At 41.4% G+C, this 18,515-nt stretch overlaps 1 protein-coding gene across 3 annotated transcripts; it reads right to left on the minus strand.

The window, feature by feature from the left end:
• Nucleotides 1-9: 9 nt before the first annotated feature.
• On the minus strand, nucleotides 10-16,721 carry UBXN4 (UBX domain protein 4). Of its 3 annotated transcripts, none has more exons than XM_074910090.1 (13): nucleotides 16,565-16,721; nucleotides 9,937-10,039; nucleotides 9,064-9,092; nucleotides 8,113-8,231; nucleotides 7,350-7,512; nucleotides 6,812-6,914; nucleotides 5,231-5,285; nucleotides 4,908-5,072; nucleotides 4,002-4,129; nucleotides 2,895-2,997; nucleotides 2,421-2,552; nucleotides 1,882-2,090; nucleotides 10-1,541 (listed from the first exon to the last, which is right to left on the minus strand). In XM_074910090.1, the coding sequence occupies exons 1-13, from the start codon at nucleotides 16,644-16,646 to the stop codon at nucleotides 1,403-1,405; spliced, it is 1,530 nt and encodes a 509-aa protein (XP_074766191.1). In that variant the 5' UTR covers nucleotides 16,647-16,721; the 3' UTR covers nucleotides 10-1,402. The 3 variants fall into 3 exon arrangements, with proteins under 3 accessions (XP_074766191.1, XP_074766192.1, XP_074766190.1); XM_074910091.1 differs by having other exon boundaries at nucleotides 6,812-6,915; nucleotides 7,345-7,512; XM_074910089.1 differs by lacking the exon at nucleotides 16,565-16,721 and adding an exon at nucleotides 14,661-14,912.
• Nucleotides 16,722-18,515: the final 1,794 nt, after the last annotated feature.

Raw genomic sequence — 18,515 nt, forward strand, 5'->3', positions numbered from 1 at the left:
TCCACTTGCTGAAGTATTTTTGTTTTTTTATTGAAGTCTACAGTACCAGGAAAAGAAACCTAGTGCTTGTACGACTGCAGTTCTGTCTCCTGTCTTAGAGATGGCTCCATCATTTTGCTGTTTGCTTACCAACTTCAAAAGGCAAAGGAAAAATTTTTTTCGATCTTAAGTGTATCTCTTCTCCCCAGGCATTACTGTTTTGCTTTCTCAAATACAAAAGTAAAATTGCTTGTTCACATCTGCAGAAGAATTCTGAACTTCAGCTTGCATCTGTCCTTGCTTCCTCACCTCCCTTGGGCTGATGCAGGTCTCTTCATGGGCCCTGAGCTGCTCTACTGCTTCTTACCAGTTTTAAGACAAGTCAGTGTCTAGACTGGTGAAAAACAATCTATGAGTATATACTGTTCTAGTGCAGCTACTGCACATATTGTTTCCCCCCCTTCCTTTATTTCATATACTTTTTGAATTATCTATCAAATTATTAATAAAATGGAAGTGGCCCTGTACTATGCATTCAGATTTTAACAAACCAAGTGCAATACTTTATTAAATCTTCTTTACGCAGGAATCTGAAGCAGCACAGAACACCCCTGAGATTTAGGTCTCTAACAATGAGGCACCCAGGACTTGGGGGAGGAAGGGAAGGCTGATACCCTTCCTCCAAAATAAAAGCTTCCATGCTCTTGTACTGCAGCCCCCTGCTAGTAACATCTCCATTTTCTGTAATAAAGACCCACCTTTTTCCTTCCTGTACCACAGTCTGGACCCAAAACACATTCAGATGTGTTTTACCAGATTTTAATATAAACAGTCGTTTAAACTAGAACAAAAACTTTGTCTGCTGTATTTTAAATTTCAGTGTATGATCCTAACTGCTTTGTTCCTTGTGACACAAGTGCTTCAGAAAAACTGAAGACAGTTACATTTTCTGGAAAATAGTTTATTGAGTGCTTGGGGAATTAAAAACTACAAGGTTGTGCTTGCAGTTGCAAAAGCAAGAAAAAAGTTAAACATAAATTAGTTACCTCATTTGCTACTTATAGTGCTTCTGAAACCCTCATTTTAATCATTGCCTACCATGACCTTTATATTAATATCTGGCCCTTAAATTTATGTAGCAGAGTATTTATAGATTAAAAAGTGCCTTTCTATGGCAGTAGGGTAATGATTATGAAAGCTGATGGAGATTTTCCATTGTCTTAACTCTTTGCTTCTAGGCCTCAGCTATACCCACTCGATTTTTCTGAGTTAGCTGACTTTATTCCATACTCCACTGCAGGAATAAGAATTAAGTAATTCAGTCAGTGTAAGATAAGCCCCGCTTGTCCAGAAGCTTTAAGTGACTTAGATCAAATAAGAGGGGGAAAAAAAAAGCGCCAATGATTACTGCAGTTACTCAAAACTACATTTGTTGTGTAGAATTTCCATTCCAAGTATTGTTTTCATCTTCTCCATCGTCTTGCGTCCTCAGTCTATAGATTTTGCCTTCTTTTTTGAAGTCTTCCCCCCGCTTTTCCACTACTCGTTTCCTGACTGCTTGCCTAGGGTACAAACGACAGTGAGGTTTGACAGTTTCCCTGGTAATAATTATCAGCTGAAGTCCCTGTTCATCAATGACTGCAAGACAGTGGTTTTTGTATTCTGGAAACTGAAGCAAACAATAAGGAGCTTGCTTAAGTATCCGTGTAAAAATCAAGAAGTCACAGTCAGAGCTGCCATGCAGTTTACCAGCCAGGTTAACCCTTTTAACCAGATGGAAGGATGGTGGCCAGAAACTCTTGAGGGCAGCAGTTAAGAGACACAGTTCAGTCCCCCACTATGAGATGAAAACAATTCCAACAAGCAGTTTGAGAAACAGATGTCTTAAATGGTTTTCTTTACCTGCTTTGCTCAATGTTGCTGGATGCTGAAGGGTTTGAATGGTCTTGCTGATGAGCTGATCTCACAGCAGACTGTGAGGGGGGTGGACTCGTAAACAAGAAGTTGCTAATAAATCTCCAGACCGCTAAGAGGGGGTAAAGTATTGTGCCCAAGAACTTCCACAGATCACTGCCTGAAGCCTGAACCACAGACGTAGCAGGTCTTCCCGCCTGGTCATGAACACATAAAGCAACTTGTCAGATATTCAAGTTGTGCACTTGTAGATGGAGTATTTCATCCATAATATAGAAGCAGCTCTGCAGACACAAGACAACTTCTTTGGTTACACATTAAAGAAATATCTGTGCTACCACTTATCTGCTTCAGAAAAAGTCCTCCTCCAAACCAGTCCTAACAACAATTTTGCAATCTGTCTTAGACACAGGAAAGACCAAAATTCAGGCCAAATATTATCACAGCTGACTAACAGCAAATACACATCTACAGTACTGCTCTTTGCAAGAAACTTAAAAGCAAACAAACCAAAAGCCAACACCTACCGGCAGCAACACTACTGAAGCACTGGGTGCTAACTCTAGTTCCAGTAACTTCTTTCCATAATCTTCTTTGGTAAATTCCCTTCTGGGGAACATTGTTGCCAATGAAAAATTGCCATAAGCATTACCAACCATCTGTGAAAATGTAAAGAAAACATTTTATAACTGTTCACTTCCAAACAATGCAAATTTGCCAGTTGAGTATGCCTTGCCATACCGACCCAAGAGTTTCATATCTAACTATCAATCATCTTCATATAGATAAAGGAAGGATTTTTCATATCCTCCTATCTCTTAAATGATATGCTGCAGTAAAATAAAGGCAGTTGGTGGCACTGGAAAAGGCTGCAAGCATAAACCCCTTTAAGTAAACAAAAAGAAAAGCAGTTGATGACAATTCCACCACAATCAACAACTAGCTGATGCTACACTGGGCTGTAATCAGCACATAACTGAGAAGACAAAACACCAATTTACCTGTGCAGCAAACTGCCTTGCTTCCTCCAGGCGTGCTTCAGATGGGAACTGGTTAGTAAAGGAAGATCCATCTGGGAGGCGGAACTGAATCCTGGCTATTGCACTGCAGGACACGTATCGGGTCAGTCAGCACATGAACACTTACAGACAAATGCTCCCAGGCTTTAGCTTGGTAGTACTGACATGCGGAAGAGAGGAACAGGCATCCTACTTATGGCAGTGCAGATGGGCGATACATTTGGATCCACATTTGGATCCACAGTTGATAACCACCTGCTTCTATCTCACAATGCATCTCCTCTGGTTTTTATCAGAGTCCAAGACCCATCAACATTCAAACAAGATATTTGCCTAATATGCAAAAAATAAGTGAACTAAATATAAACCATATTCCTTTTGTGTAGCCTGTATTATTTCTGTTCAGTTTTTCCAAGAAGTTGTACTACAGGGACACAGACATTTAAGATGGCCTGGTAAGCTATACTCAACTAGCTATGGCCCAGCATTACTGTTTGAGTTTCAACACCACACAGGCTGTTACTCCTGTGCTTGCCCACAGGGGCAGTACTAGATGCACAGGGGCTCCATAACTCCATGTAAAGTCTCTACAGGTTAAAATATTTTCTAAAACAGTAGTGCTGGGCAAAGCAGGAGACAGCTCTGACATGGACAACTAATGATCCCAGTAAAGCCTGAGCCCAAGCCAACAGCTGGGCCAGCACCAGGCTGCCCAGTGTAGTTCTGATGTTGTCTAGTCGTTATCTACCACATTCTCACCTTACCTAGACCCCTACCTAGCCCCGTTATACATGGTATTTAAATCAAAGATCAGACAGAAGAAACCTCTTATCTAACTAAACAACACACAAGGAAAGGTGGTTAGTGCTTCATAATCAGGAATGTCAAAAGGAGGAAAGTGATCAGAGAACATAATATCCATGTAAATAGCTACAAATAAATATTACAAAAGAGCACCAGCTTTTTATGTCACTATTTAAGTAGTTCAACACAGCATCAATTAATAGATTAGGGTATATATTAAATCTCTTGAATGTTTCTTTACCTCTCTCCCCAAAAATATACACTGCTTCCTCTACAGCAACTCACCTTCGCTCCTTTTGAGATGCTTCTTTTCTGGCCTCTATTTCAGCCTGTTTAGCCTGAAGAGCTGCAGCTTTTGCAGCTTCTGCTTCTTCCTTTGATTTTGCAAAGCGAGCTGCTCTCTCAGCACGATCCTGTGAAAGGAAAAAACAGAAATCTCAATTTTTACCATAAATTGGAGCTTAATATTCATTAAACAAGAGAGCTACGATCTGTACTTGGCACTCAACTACACAGATATAAGCAGGCCATATGGAATAAAAGCAGTACTGCTGCAAAGAATTATTCACTGCCAAACTTCACAGGCTCATGTCATTAGCCCAGACAACACACTCTTCAAAGCAAACAGTTGTGAATAGATGATCTTCCCAGGCAAGTTTAACACTCCAGCAAAGATAAAGGGAGAAATCTTATGACAAGTTACACGATTACAGTTCTAAGTGTTCTAGGCCAAAACCTAATAATGAGGAGGGATTTCAATTCTTATAAACTGTTTATATCCATATATACAGACTTAGAAAATAATCCTCACCACCACTTTGAGATCAATGTTCTTCTGCATGTTCCACATTTAAATATTCCCTATGCTTCTGTCCCAGAACTATGCTTAAATTGCAATTATTTTTATGTTTAAATGATAATTCTCCACTGGGCTCAAGCAACATGACAGAAAAGTTGATATGTTCATCCAGATAGGAAATATGAATATGAAAACAGAAGCTTCATATTATACACAGGAAATGCTACATAAACCCCAAACACAAATTATTACACTACAAGGCCACAGAATTCCAAAGAGACCTGGACAATCTTTTGAAGTTTCACTGAATGAGAAAATACATCATTTCAGTACACGGGTAGCTCTTGTGAGAGAGAGAAGCAGCAAGCTACCCTCCACAATGAAAAATTTACCATTGCAATCTGTTGTCTTATACGCTCTCTAGCAGCCTTCTCTTCTGCCTTTTCTCTGTTCCTTTCCTCTAACATACGTTTTGTCAACTCTTCTTCCTGTCGTCTTTTGTACTCCAACATTTCTTTACCAGTTTTTCTCCGTTCAATTTCTTTCTTAATTTCTTTCTGAATAAACAACAGACGCAAAAATTAGACCATGAAATTGCCTTGGACAAGAATAAGACAAAGATTGAAGTATACATTTGTTTAGAAAGGAATTAAGCATTTATTCAACTAAGGGTATAAAAAAAAAAATCACAAGCGGTTTTACATTTTTGTGTTACCTGTTCTTCTTCTTTCCTTTTCTCTTCTCGTCTTTCTTCAAGCTTTTTTGTTATTCTGAATTTAAGAGTAAAGTGAAAAGTCTTAAAATTGCAGTATCTGTGAGTAACATTTTTAAATTTTAATGAAGCATTTGCAAACACTTGCAGAAGAACGGAACACATGAAAATGAACACGAACTGGAACACAGCACTGATAACCTAGTGTAACAGCAATGACTCATTTACATGCGGGTGTACCACCCATAAAAGCTGGTGATTCACCACCAAGTTCCCAACTTTATTATTAATAGAGTTCTAACATATTCCTTCTGTCCTTTTCTGCTCAGTAAATGAAGAATCTTTCATCTTACTGTTGAACCAACTTGTAAGACATAAAATAAGCAAATACTATTTATGATCTGTGGTAACAGAAACACTAAATCTCAATTTCTTCTTAGCTATTTAAGCCATCTGGTTTCTTCTGCACATCACTTCCTAAGATGGAAAGCAAATAATATATAGCACTGACACAGATGCACATGCATCTGTCTCATCTATCCAGAAAGGTACCTTAGAATAAGAATTGACTTTTATTTACAACATATTTTAAGCTTGGGGAAAGGGCAGGCAAGACCAAACAACTTGAGAAGTCAGATAATCAAAAAAATGTTGTTTGTGTGGTAGCTGTTTTGCTTTTTAAAGAGGAAAATGGTAATTACCACAGAGATCTGCCTTGGTTTTGCACTGAAAGTGTGCTGTAGATATATGCAATTATGGTATAATTTAAGATTAATGCATATTTTAAAAAACAACTTTGGTACTTATAGTAAAATACTGCCTGCATTTCTTATCAGTAGTAAGTAAAAACTACACTTACTGTCCAACATTTCAAAGAAAACAAATTAAAGGTGAAAAAGTTAAAAAATTCATTTTAGCAGTATAAGTAATCCTATTCACTAAGTATGTGTCACTGGTTTTAGATAGGGTATTACAAATAGCATCAGTCTTACAGATGCTAAAGAACAATTTTATACACCAATCTCGTACTTAAAACAATCAATTTAATGAATGAACCATGTGCTGAATCAGATGCTGTGGTCACCGTACTTTAAAATACTAGAACTAGCATTGCTCCTCAGACCTCATTACTGTCCACTGATCAAAACACGAGTCTCAGAACAGGATTCCTCTGGCTTTTTCAGTATGCCTGGACTACAAACAGTCATCAAATAGACAAGAAAAATAAAAAGCTCTGTACAAAACCTATTTCAAGTACTTTCAGTTCAATGTTTTAACTCATTCAAAAATTTGCAGCTAACAGATTGTCTGTATTTAGGTTATATGAGAGGTGAACATTGATAGTTTTCCAAATTACCCCTTTCTTTCAGAGTATGTAAAAATGAAAATTAAAAGCTGTTTTTGTATCAACCCTAGTGTTGTCACAGGCATCTAAGCAAAAACAAGACGACATAAATGCTTGCCAGATAACAATGAGCACCAAAATCCTGTAATTAAGACTGTTCAAAAAAACCCACCCCCAACAAAACTGCCTCCTGAGAAAAAAAATACCATACATTAGAAAGTCTGCAAAAGATGACTTACCTTTCTACTTTGAGTGTAAGATCATTCGTAGGCTGAGCATCAGTCACTTGTTCGCCTAAAGAATTAGTTGCTTCCTGGCTTACTTGACCTGAATTTGCTCCATCTTTAAGTGATTTACAAGAAAGTAATGCATAAGACAAAAATAAGAGGTGTATTTTTATCATTAAAAAATATGCTGATTGTTAGTCATAATTAAAAGTAACTAGGATATCTTAAGGAGATACAAGGTTTTGCTGTTTAGACTTCCCCTGTACCACCACCAATTTGGTTTCAGGTTTCTAACCTGGAGAAACTTTTTTTAATTGAATCCTACTTCAAAAAAACTTTTGTTGTGTTATACAACCACAGATTTCTCACTCATTAAAACTGAGCACAATGAGAAGTTCTTCTTCCTTCTAGACCTGCAAGAAGCATTCTGGGATAGCCAGTTTTCCCTCAAGTGCACTCAATATATTGCCTTTTAGGTGCCATCATATAACAACTTAAGGAAACCTATTTCAAAAGCAAATTAGCTAGCATTTGCATAAAAATACATTACCAGCAGAAGCTCTTAGTGTCTCGGGTGTAACAGACTCGGGAGAGTCACAAAACTCTGCTGCTCTGGATTGTGTATTTTCTGAAGCACCATCAGATCGAGAGGAGGGACAGGGAGCAGATGGCTGACTTCCATTTTCCAAAGGCTGCCCTTTTACTGTGTGCATCTAAGAAATTGGGGAAAAAAACAAGGAGACTGTGAAACCTTCTGAATGTTTTCCACAGGTTCACAGGTTAAGACTAAACTATTTTTGAAGAATCTGTCCTATTTAAAATATAAAACTAGAATTACCACATATTGTTGAGTATGATGCAATCATACATTTCATAGTTTGTCTGATTTCAGTCCTACACTTAAAATCAAAAGTGATAAAACATTCTACGTTTATATTATGTTCTACAGCATAATTTTATAAATCCACATTAAAAAACAGTATTACAGAACCACGTATGATCTGGAAGAGTAATCAGTATGTCATTCCAGTTTGGAGTTCTTAGCATACTTCTTCAATACTCTAGGTGTTACACAGATGATCTATAACAATCTGTGAAACAAAAAACCCAACATAGCACTTTTGTGTAGTGCTTTCAAACTCGTTCAATTTGTGTACTGAATGTAAGTTTGCAGATGTTGATGTTGGAAGGATACAGAACCGATAATTCCTAACTCCCCGAGGCACACGTGAAGAGCCAGGGACATCTCCTGTCTTGAGCATGTGAGCATACCCAACTCACTCTGAAAGATCCCGTCTGTTCGCAAGCGTTACCTGTTTAACTTTATGGATTCTGCTAACGAGTTCTTCAACAGAAACGCTGCCAGCGATTACTTCCAAAGGGATTCCATTGTCTCCTATAAAGAAACTGGACGGAACGCACACTACAGGATCTGTACAGCAACAGTTAAGGGCAAACAACACAGGTTTATAAAGTAACTTGAAAAGTAAATGCCAAAGCCCTTTCTACAGAAGCTTCTAGCTCAGTATCTCCCCCTGGTCACCAGTAGTCAGGGCCAAGGGAGGAAGAAAAAAAAAAAGAAGGCACTAACAAAAGTGCTGGAAATCATTACATACAACTGATTAGTATTTCTTCTTTTCTTTGAAATGGTTTAAACCAAAATATTTTTCTCCAGCACACACATATCTGACCACCAACTATGCTTTGCCTTGAAAGATTGTGTTTTAGTGTGAGACAACATCTTACGGAGACAATAATGAATTCTTCACAGCATTAAGAAAATCCAAGTTAAGGTACCGAATTCCCTTTCAGAATTCCTGAGCTATATGCAGCGACCTACTGAAGGTAGGCAGATGTTGACCTAACTTCACACTTACGTGATAGAATCCAGTTCACTACTACTTCCTCCTCCTCTAACTCTGAACTCCAGTTAATCATTTAAAGCATTGCTTGTTTGTTTTCTAATGCTGATTAGTACTACCAATGCGTTATTTTGTTTACATAAAGCTTTGGATAATTCTGTATTTGGAGAATTACATAGGATTAACCTTAAAAACCCCAGCTTGTTCATTGTCTCCAAGAACTGACAGTAAGTTGAATACATAGATGGTGCCTTTTAACTACAGTTTATTGCATATTTTTGTGCCATAAGAAGTATTTTTAATCATGTTGCTTGTAAATATGTGTCCTAAGAACAGCATTCACTTGTAAAGAACAATTATCTGTAATCATAATGTAGCATCTAAACTGATCTCAAAGGATACAAATTTGAGAAAACTGCAGGCATGCTTCACTGTTTGAAAGAAAAGATTCATTTAGGAGGAGCAATCACTTCGCAACAACTTCAGATTCAGTCTTTCATCATAAAAATAACTGTCCTACTACCACACACAAAGCTATTTAAATACTTGAGAGAACACTGAAAGAAAATTTGCATTGCATCTTCTCATTAACATTTTGCATAAGTGTTGACATGGTGACAATCCCTGATTATCACAGTTGACTATATAAAATTTAGGAAAACAGTGCTAAGAAGCAATTCAGGAAAACGACATCTAGTCTACTGAGTGCATATAATATAGTAAAGTCTAATAAAATGTCTATAGAGCATTTCAAAATAATACCACTTGGGAAATGTCAATGCACTTTCTGCACATGGACTGGAACACTTAAACATAACAAAAATAGCTGAGTAATTTACCCAGGAACTTCAATGCTTCTCTATGTGTTACAACAGAGACAAAACCGTTTTCTCTGGGGCTTTACAGATCTTTCTGTATTCATGAAAGTTTTTGAATTCATTATGTAACTTGGCAAATCAAGAAATGCCTCAAGAGTACTTGCATTCTGACTCCAGCTTTTTTATGTAACTTTTGTGCCTCTTCCTGCTGAAAAAGGACAACCTCAATCATTCTTTTACTAGTACTGAAATACAATATTCTGCAGAACGCAACAGTAAATTTTGAAATTTGGAATTTTCTCAGGATCTAGTGGCTTCGGGAGTACTGAATTCACTTATGCTCTGGAATCTTGTATTTAGACTACCTCCAAATCAGGGTGAGGACTTCAAAAACCTCTTACTCTCATCATCATCAATGAAAGATTATACAAGAGACAGAATTAGAATAGGACCAAACCTTTTGGTGTCGATTTTAATAGCAACAAAACCATCTGAGGCAGCTTCCGTCACCTTCTCATCTTCCCACCTTGCAGCCATCTCAGTAGATTGTTCATCCTCACCTGCAAGATAGAGCACACATATGAAGCTAAACCCACCACAAATTACTGTTTTGGGTCTGATTTTAGCTTTGCTTCAATTGCTTGAAGCAATTGAAAGACGTTCTCATGATTATTGTCAAGTCAGTTTATAATTTTTTTGGATAATCTGGAGACAATTCACTCCAGCTGATCTGCTGTCCAACATGCCAAAGCCCTTATACACCAATAATCCTTCCAAGGCAGCAAGCATGTAGCTTTTGCAGTCACTCTGCTGCACAGTGGTCTGGTCCAAGGGAGCTGAAGGGACCAGACCACACGGCTGGAACAGCAACAGAGGAACTGGAGGGAATGACACATCCTAAGACTGGCTTGATTACATCAGTGAACTGCACAACTAACGAAGAACCTCATTTTCATGTTACAGTGTGTATGCTTAGGCTTCTCTCGTAACACACAAGGAGATCTCACAGCACAGAGGGAACCATCACCTCTCTCTGACATTAAGCCTGACCTACTAACACGGTAAAACTATCCACTGCTCACCCCTCATTATAAAATTAAGTATATATTGGCACACCAGCTGCTAATAGGTAAAACTGTATTTCCCTCTCCTTGTAAATACGTAATCCAGCAGACAAGGTTTCACAGTTTGATGGTGTTAAAAAAACCCCAAACCAAAAACCAAACACGAACCAAGAAACATTTATTTGCAGGATTATTCGTAATTTAGTTTTGTATTCCAGTTCCTGACATGACCAGTAACAGCAGGATGAGAGGAAAAGGAGTGAGGAGCACAGAGGAACAAGAATAACAATAGAAGAGGAGCTACTTAAGGGAAACAGAAAAGGTGCTCTAGGGCCACAGATTCAGAAGTGATATTTTAATCAGATGAAACACGTCAATCATACATTTATCTTCCAAACCACTAGTTTAATAAGTATGTGGGTTAATAACTAAATTCCAGTGAACATTAGCCATCTTTCACCCAGTAAACTGGCCTGCAACCATTTGCTTATCTTCAATCTGCATTACTTCCTAGCAGCTTGGAATCAACTGTCCTCTTGATGAAGGATTTGAGTCACAAGTACAGAAGTATAGCAGTTCATTATTCAATGACAACAACAAACCATTTATTTGTTTCATCCCAGTTGCCATTTCAGGCAGTATTTTTTACTTGTTAACAATCAGGAGTTATACTTGGGAGTCCCCTGGTGAAGCACTGATGCTTTAAGGCCCTGACTGTCTGGCCAGAGCATTTCTCACAGACACATATTGAAAATACACCAATTTTGGAAAATTGTTTTCCAACTATACGTATTGATTTTTTTCCTGTAAGTACTGGAGCAAGTAAGAAAGTGTTCATCTCTATTACTGCTATTCTATGTTAAGCGAGTAAATATTTAGGATATTTTATGTAGGAAACTTTCCTCTTCCTTTAAGTGCAGTGCTTCCAACTGTGGTCAGTGGATGCAGCTGCTCTGTCAAGAGCAGTTCGGCCTCCTCCCCCATTTCCAAATGCTCAGAGGCAGACAGCTGCTTCACCACACACTTATTCAAAACGACGTGTACTCATCCGATTAGGCTACTAAAAATATCTAATACTTGCCTAACACTAACTTTTCCATACAAACAACTGCTGTAGCAAAAGAATGCTGAAAGACACAAACAGGTCAGAGACTGTTCACAGTATAGTCTGAGAGATGCGACCCATGAATGAAAATGCGGGTAATTCACATTTTATAAAGCTCTACACCATGAAGCACAGTTTAATATTGTGACTACCCACAGAATAGTTGCTTATTCTCATACATCTTATTGTTTTGGTAACCCTTTCTCACTTGGGGGTTAAGGTTCATTTATTGCAGTTTTGTAGTAGTAATTCTATCCTGAAATGAAAACTGCCAGGTCACAGGAAAAGCATCAGAAAAGTCAAGAGGTCAAGCTGAACAGAACTTTACAGAATTCATAATTCTGCTAAACACTGAGCTATCACTGACAACTCAGAATGCTAGTTCTCCCAAGACTCCCAGATTTCTTATGTTTCTCAAACAAAAGCATCACTTCATTTCACTTAGCAAAAAGACCTGTACACAATTCGCACTTACACTTGCTCACCTCTTGAATTTGCTCAGATAAATTTAGATATCTACAGAGGGAAAATGTATCCATTTCTCAAGTGATTCAGGTAATTGAAAGATATTTTTTTCCTGCAATTATTTATTTACAATGAACTCATTCAAATCTATCACAGGCTGTTGAAGGACCTTAATTTCCCTACTCATCAGCACACAGGCTTCAGGGAAAAGTGTTTTCCTTTCAGAAGAACACAGATAAGCCCAGCTGACTAAATGTCCAACATTTCATAACTATTCCGTAACGACTGCCCATTCTGGAAAGACAGAAAGCCAGGACATTAAGCTGTTTACCTCCCCCTCCTTTACGTCATTCCACATATTTAACTTGAAAAGTGCTTTGATACAGCTTGGCTACGAAATACTGACAAATAGCTTGTTGACTGCAAACCAGCGCTTTGTAAAAAAATAACCTAAAAATAAAGTTATGAACAAAGGAAGGAGTTTTTCTACCAATGTTACTAAAAATAAACACAAACATTTTAGCTTGAAGCTTTTTCTTTCCCCCCCCTTTGTTTTTTCAATTCTGAAAAACAACTTTCATGAGTGGCCCCGTAATTTCATGATCAGAACATGTCTAACTTATTTTGGAAAGAATTATCTTAAACACTGCAGTCAGAACACAGGAGGTATCTGAGGGAGTTTCATATCAAATGAGCAATTAACTTTAAATTAATAACTCAAACAATGAGAGGAGGTTTTTTTTTAATTCTGCAGAAGATCACGTACAGAACAGCTACTCACAAGATACCAAAGACATTCACCATACCTGTTTCAGTATCAGCAATACTTTTTCCCTGTGCAGCAGCAGAACCTACTAGTAATTACTTGATGCCACAAAATAACTCATCTGGTCCTCAAACACAACTTCCTTGCTTTGTGTGTACAGAAGCCTCTAACAACAACCCACCTTAACATTTAAAATCAGTTCTGTAAGGCAGCCACGCTTCACCTCATGCTCCTTGGAGAGTATGCAGCAACCCTTTTATTTCAACTTCCCATGATTGCAATGGAATCTTTAATACGGTTATACAACTGCATCACCAGAATATGCCATGAAGATTTTAAAAGCTGAACTAAAAAAGTGTTAGGATTACAGCTGCAAACAGAAATGCTAAAATAAAAAAATTGGTTGAACAATATGCAACTGCAGCCACACACACCACCTCACTGTTAAAATAAACAGCCACATTATTCCTTGCTTGACTGGAAAAGATTCTAGAACCTGAAAGAATAATCCAGTTCTTCGTTTTCTAGTGCTTATTTAGAGAAGTGCAGTGAAGACGGGGAGAAGGACAGAAAGAGGGTAGCAGAAACCAAACAGAGATGGACCTAGCAGAATTCAGTAGTTTTTGTCAAGGCTGTATTTAACAACTAACCCCCACAGTGGCCACCCTAAATTTACAGTGAATCTATTTTTTCCGTTTCTCTATTTTCTCCCCCCTTTATTAATTTTTTGCCCCCATATACATTACTGGACAAAGTGTACAGAACAGGAACACTGAACACTTCTGAAAGCTACTTTCAAATGCTTGTCTCCAATGCCTATGGGCACGTAGCTACTCAAAGCTACCACTACCAGCTGTGCAGTGCTAAACACGGATCCACCAGAACAACAAACCCAATCACTGCTAGCATAAAACCAGACTCTTCTTTTGGCACTCAGCATCCTTCAAACACACCTCCTTCCACACAGGGTGAGAAAGTATGTTCTTGGGCTTCCCAATTCCTTTTCCCAGCAGGCACAACAGCGCTACTCCCCACCCAGCTCTGTCCCAGGTCAGCTGCCCTCACCCCACTGCTACTAGGGCAAACCAGAACTCAGCACAACTCTCCAACTCCCATTCTGGAGATGTGCCCGCCTTAAGTAACACTCCCCCTTTTTCAGAGCTCATAAGAACAAGAAAAACACCCCAAATCAAATCCTTACAGTATACTACAATGTCAAAACTCAGTTACATCCCTGCAATTACAAATTTATCTCCACTCCGTATATCTACATATTCCTACATCCACATCTAAAAGAAATGGCCAGTTTTGTGCACAATTTTAGTTTCTTAAAAAATACTGAAAATAAGTTACAAAGAGCACTTCTTAATCCCCGATACTTATGTGTCAAGTTCAAAATATTCGTAGGTACTGAATTACTACTAAATCTTTGTGGTGGGTTAACTTTGGCTGGATGCCAGGTGCCCACCAACACTGCTCTATCGCTCCCCTCCTCAGCTGGGCAGGGGAGAGAAAATATAACAAAAGCCTCGTGGGTTGAGAGGACAGGGAGATCACTCAACAATTATCATCACAGGCAAAACAGACCTGATTTGGGGGAAAAAAATAATAATTTATTATCAATTAAATCAGAGTAGGATAATGAAAAATAAAACCAAATCTTAAACCACCTTCCCCGCAGCCCTCCCTTCGTCCCGGGCTCAGCCTCACTCCCCGTTTCTCTCCCCGCTCCCGCCAGCAGCGCAGGGGCCGGGGAATGGGGGCTGTGGTCAGTTCCTCACCCGCTGTCTCTGCCGCTCCTCCCTCCTCAGGGGAGGACTCCTCACCCTCTGCCCGCGGGGTCACAGCCTCCTGGGGCACATCCCCCTGCTCCGGCGTGGGGTCCCCCCGGGCTGCAGGTGGGTCTCTGCTCCCCCGTGGCCTCCCTGGGTGCGGGCACAGCTGCCTCCCCATGGGCTGCCCCCGGGGCTGCAGGGGAACCTCTGCTCCGGGCCTGGAGCCCCTCCTGCCCCTCTGCCCCACCGCCCCTGGGCTCTGCACAGCTGCTGCTCTCTCACATTCTCACTCCTCTTTACCAGCTGCTGCCCCGCCTCCTTAAATACGTTATCAGAGAGGCACTGCCACCTTCGCTGATGGGCTCGGCCTCAGCCAACAGCAGATCCCTCTTGGAGCCAGCTGGCCTTGGCTCCACTGGACATGGGGGAAGTTTCTGGCATCTTCCCACATGAACCCACCCTTGTAGCTTGGCACATAAACCCAATACAGACATTTGAAACATCCAAGAAATTTTGTAGAGAACTTTTAACCCTGGGTAGGGAGTTGGGGAGAAGATCAGCCTTTACACAAGTCACAGCCCATTACCTTTCACAGGTGAAGATGCCAAGTGCTGCAAAACACCTGTGTCAGGAAGCATCTTCTTGTTTACCACCTGCCTTTCCATTTCATTATACACAACACATTATGATCATTTCATTATTGGCTATAAAAGCAGAGAGCTATCAGGTAGGCACTGTAGGTAAACACACTAAAGAATGTTTCTGAAAAAAAAAGTAAAAATCCAATGGTAAAAGTCTTTCACATCACAGCACCTACCTCCAATCACGATTTGTGGGCTTTAAAATGCTGCCTTAAAGCCTGCATACGCTACCCCATCCCTTCCTCCAACACCAACACAGCATGCTGTGGGCTGAGAAGATCTTGATTTTGTGCAGTATGTTGAATAGCCAGTAGAAAATGCTGTTCTCCAAGCATAAGCAGAGTTGTGTCGACAAAGGAACCTAACTGCACTTTTCTGTTCACATCCCCTTTGGGAGTGAACTTCCTGAAGCTAAGCAAATCCCACAGTTCGAAAACTTCAAGCCACAAGCACTTAAGGCTATAGTACAAAAGAAACCAACATAAACACATATAAAAGCACAAGAAAAAAGTCAGAGTCCATCTAATTAATATCCCCCTTCCCTTTAAGCATTCTCATTTTTCTAGACAGAAAGGCAACATACACAAAGACAATGAGAGTTTCTATAGATTTCGTCAATTACGATTCAGTCACAAACAGTGTAAGAAACTGGAAAGAAAACTGACACCGTAGACAAACAGCTAAGAAAGTTACAGCAGCAAGAACTGAATGCAGACTTATGCAAGGATATAATGAAGGGAAAAGGAAAACATGGAAACAACTGATTTCACCGCCCTCGAGCAGCGCGTAAAGCCACGACACGCCACAACAAGGGCAAGGCCGGGGGCTGGGGCACAGCAGGCCCGGCACCGCCGGGCCGGGCAGCAGGGACTCGTCCTGACACAGCAGAAATCACGGCACGGCGGGAGGGGGAGGCGGCGAAGCAACAGCTGGCGAAGGCGCCGCGGATCCTCCGGCAAGCTCCGCCCGGGGGCGAGCGAACGAGCAGCGCCGGCTGACAGGGCCACGGGCCGGCTGAGCCCACCAGCGGGCAAGGCTGCGGGCAGCGGCACCCTGAGGGGGTGCAGCGGGCGGGCCGGGAACCGCGCTCGACTCGGGCGCCGCCGGAGCCCGGGGCCGTCCCGGCCGACGTCAAGGGACGGCACCGCAGCCCCGAGGCCTGCCCGAGCGACGGCTGCCCCCGGCCCCTCTCCGGCCCCAGTGGCGACGCGGCCGCAGGCGCCGTGTCAGCGCGGCCTCCCCTCTCTCCCCGGCCGAGCCGGGCCGTACCTGACACGAACACGACGAAGACCGAGCTCCGCTGCTTGGCGGCGGCGATGGCGGCCGGGATGGACCCGCCGAACCACATCATGGTGCCGCCGGCCCGGAGCGCCTCCAGCCGCCGCCACGCGCATGCGCCGCCGCCACTGCACCAGCGGCCCGTCCCGCGCGTGCGCCAGCGGCCGCCGCCCGGCCTCGCCTTCTGATTGGCGCCTGCGCGCCGCGCGCCCCCGCCCCCGGCCGCGCGCGGGGCGGTGGCAGATTCGCCTCAGCCCGGCGCCATTTTGACGCCTTCGCGCCTCGCGTGTTTCTGCGCCCCGCGTGTTTCCGCGCCCCGCCGTGGCAGGGCCTCACCCCCTGACCCGCGGAGTGGCTGAGGTAGGCCGCACGGGCAGCTGCGGGGAGACAGGGGCCCGCGTATACAGGGTGTGCCTCGTGCACCCGGTGCGGACAGGGCGGCCATGGTTAACCCTGGCCCCAGCATCCATCTGGGAAAGCCAAGGCTGCGACAGAGGGGAAGAGTGACGGAGGAGGTACCTGTTTGACAGAAATCCATGCTAAGTATGTTAAAAGCAGAAAGCGTGGCACGCGCAGATCCTCTGTGAGCAGCAGGAGGTGAGGCCAGGGCATCCTCCATGCTCACTGGTGAGCCAGTTTGTGTGAGGGATGGTGATGGCACAGCATTTATAGCGCAGCCATAGCGGGGGCGCAGCCAGCAAAGGCAGATGGTCTTTTTGATGGACATTTCACAGTAACAAGGACAGGACAATTTCTTTCAAGTGCTCTGTTTATAACATCTCAGAAAAAATGCTATACTTAAGTTTTTCTGAAACACAGTTAGGACTGTGGCTGTGTATTCTGGGTAACAACTGCTGAGGCAGATACTGTCAAACACTGGAAGGCTGAAAAATACACAAGTCGCTTGGCCTCAAAAGGTTTTCACTGTTGTATTTTCTGTAACCTGGAATTTTAATTAGAAAATACACTGAATAATGGCAAGTAAAATACCTACAAAGTTATCGTGGAAAGAGTCAAACCAATGGTAACAATATACAAAGATTGTTTTACCTCTCTCAAGATACAGCATGTGGGAAACATGTCACAGTTATCCTGCTCACTGTGTAAGCTTTGCATACACATACAGAGCTTCTGCACATTTCTTAGAGAAGTAACTGGCAGAACACTAAAGCTGTTCTGCTTAGATGGTATTTTTTTTGGTCTTTTTCTCTCTTCGTGGTACAAAGCATTTAAGAACAATGCCAAAGTTTGCATGGTATTAAACTAAACTTTTTTGGGGGAGATGAACAAAAAGACATGTCTGTTATACATGTGCATGTAGAGGGAGAGGTTAGGTGTAATGTGTATTAGTATCTATGAAGAATTTGGATGTGTTGCACTAATTCCCTTGGCATTTCCAATAAATGTATTTTGCATTTATTGCATCTCATTTGAATCCCTACATTGGAAGTTGAGCCGCACGAGAAGGGTGAGTGAAGTGTGGAACACTGTTATTTTTTGGAAATTATTTTGCAAATATGATTTTCAAAAATTTCTACACCACTTCAAGCAAGGAAGAAATTTTGTTTAAACATAAAAGTGGAAGGGCTTACTAATGACTGAAGAGATAACTTTTGTGAGGGTATACAGTTTTCCACATCATCAGGAATGATTTATATTACATTCTCAAATAATTTTTAAAGTAGAATTCTCTAACTGTCGGGTCACTGAGTTGCTGCTGTTGCACGTGCCTCTACTGCTATAATTAATCTGAGAGCCCCTAGAGCGGGTGTTCCTGGGAAACAGCAAAGGTCTCCAATCTGTAGGCCTAGGAAAAGGGAGTGGTAACTAGTGAGTAGAAAGTTCTCTCGAGAAATAGAAAAAATAATTTGATAACTGAAGCATTACCTGGGATTCAGTTCCTTGGTGTGCTGCCAAGTATCTGCCTGCCTTAGGCAAATCA

Source organism: Athene noctua, chromosome 7 (genome assembly GCF_965140245.1).
Source record: "Athene noctua chromosome 7, bAthNoc1.hap1.1, whole genome shotgun sequence".
NCBI lineage: Eukaryota > Metazoa > Chordata > Aves > Strigiformes > Strigidae > Athene > Athene noctua.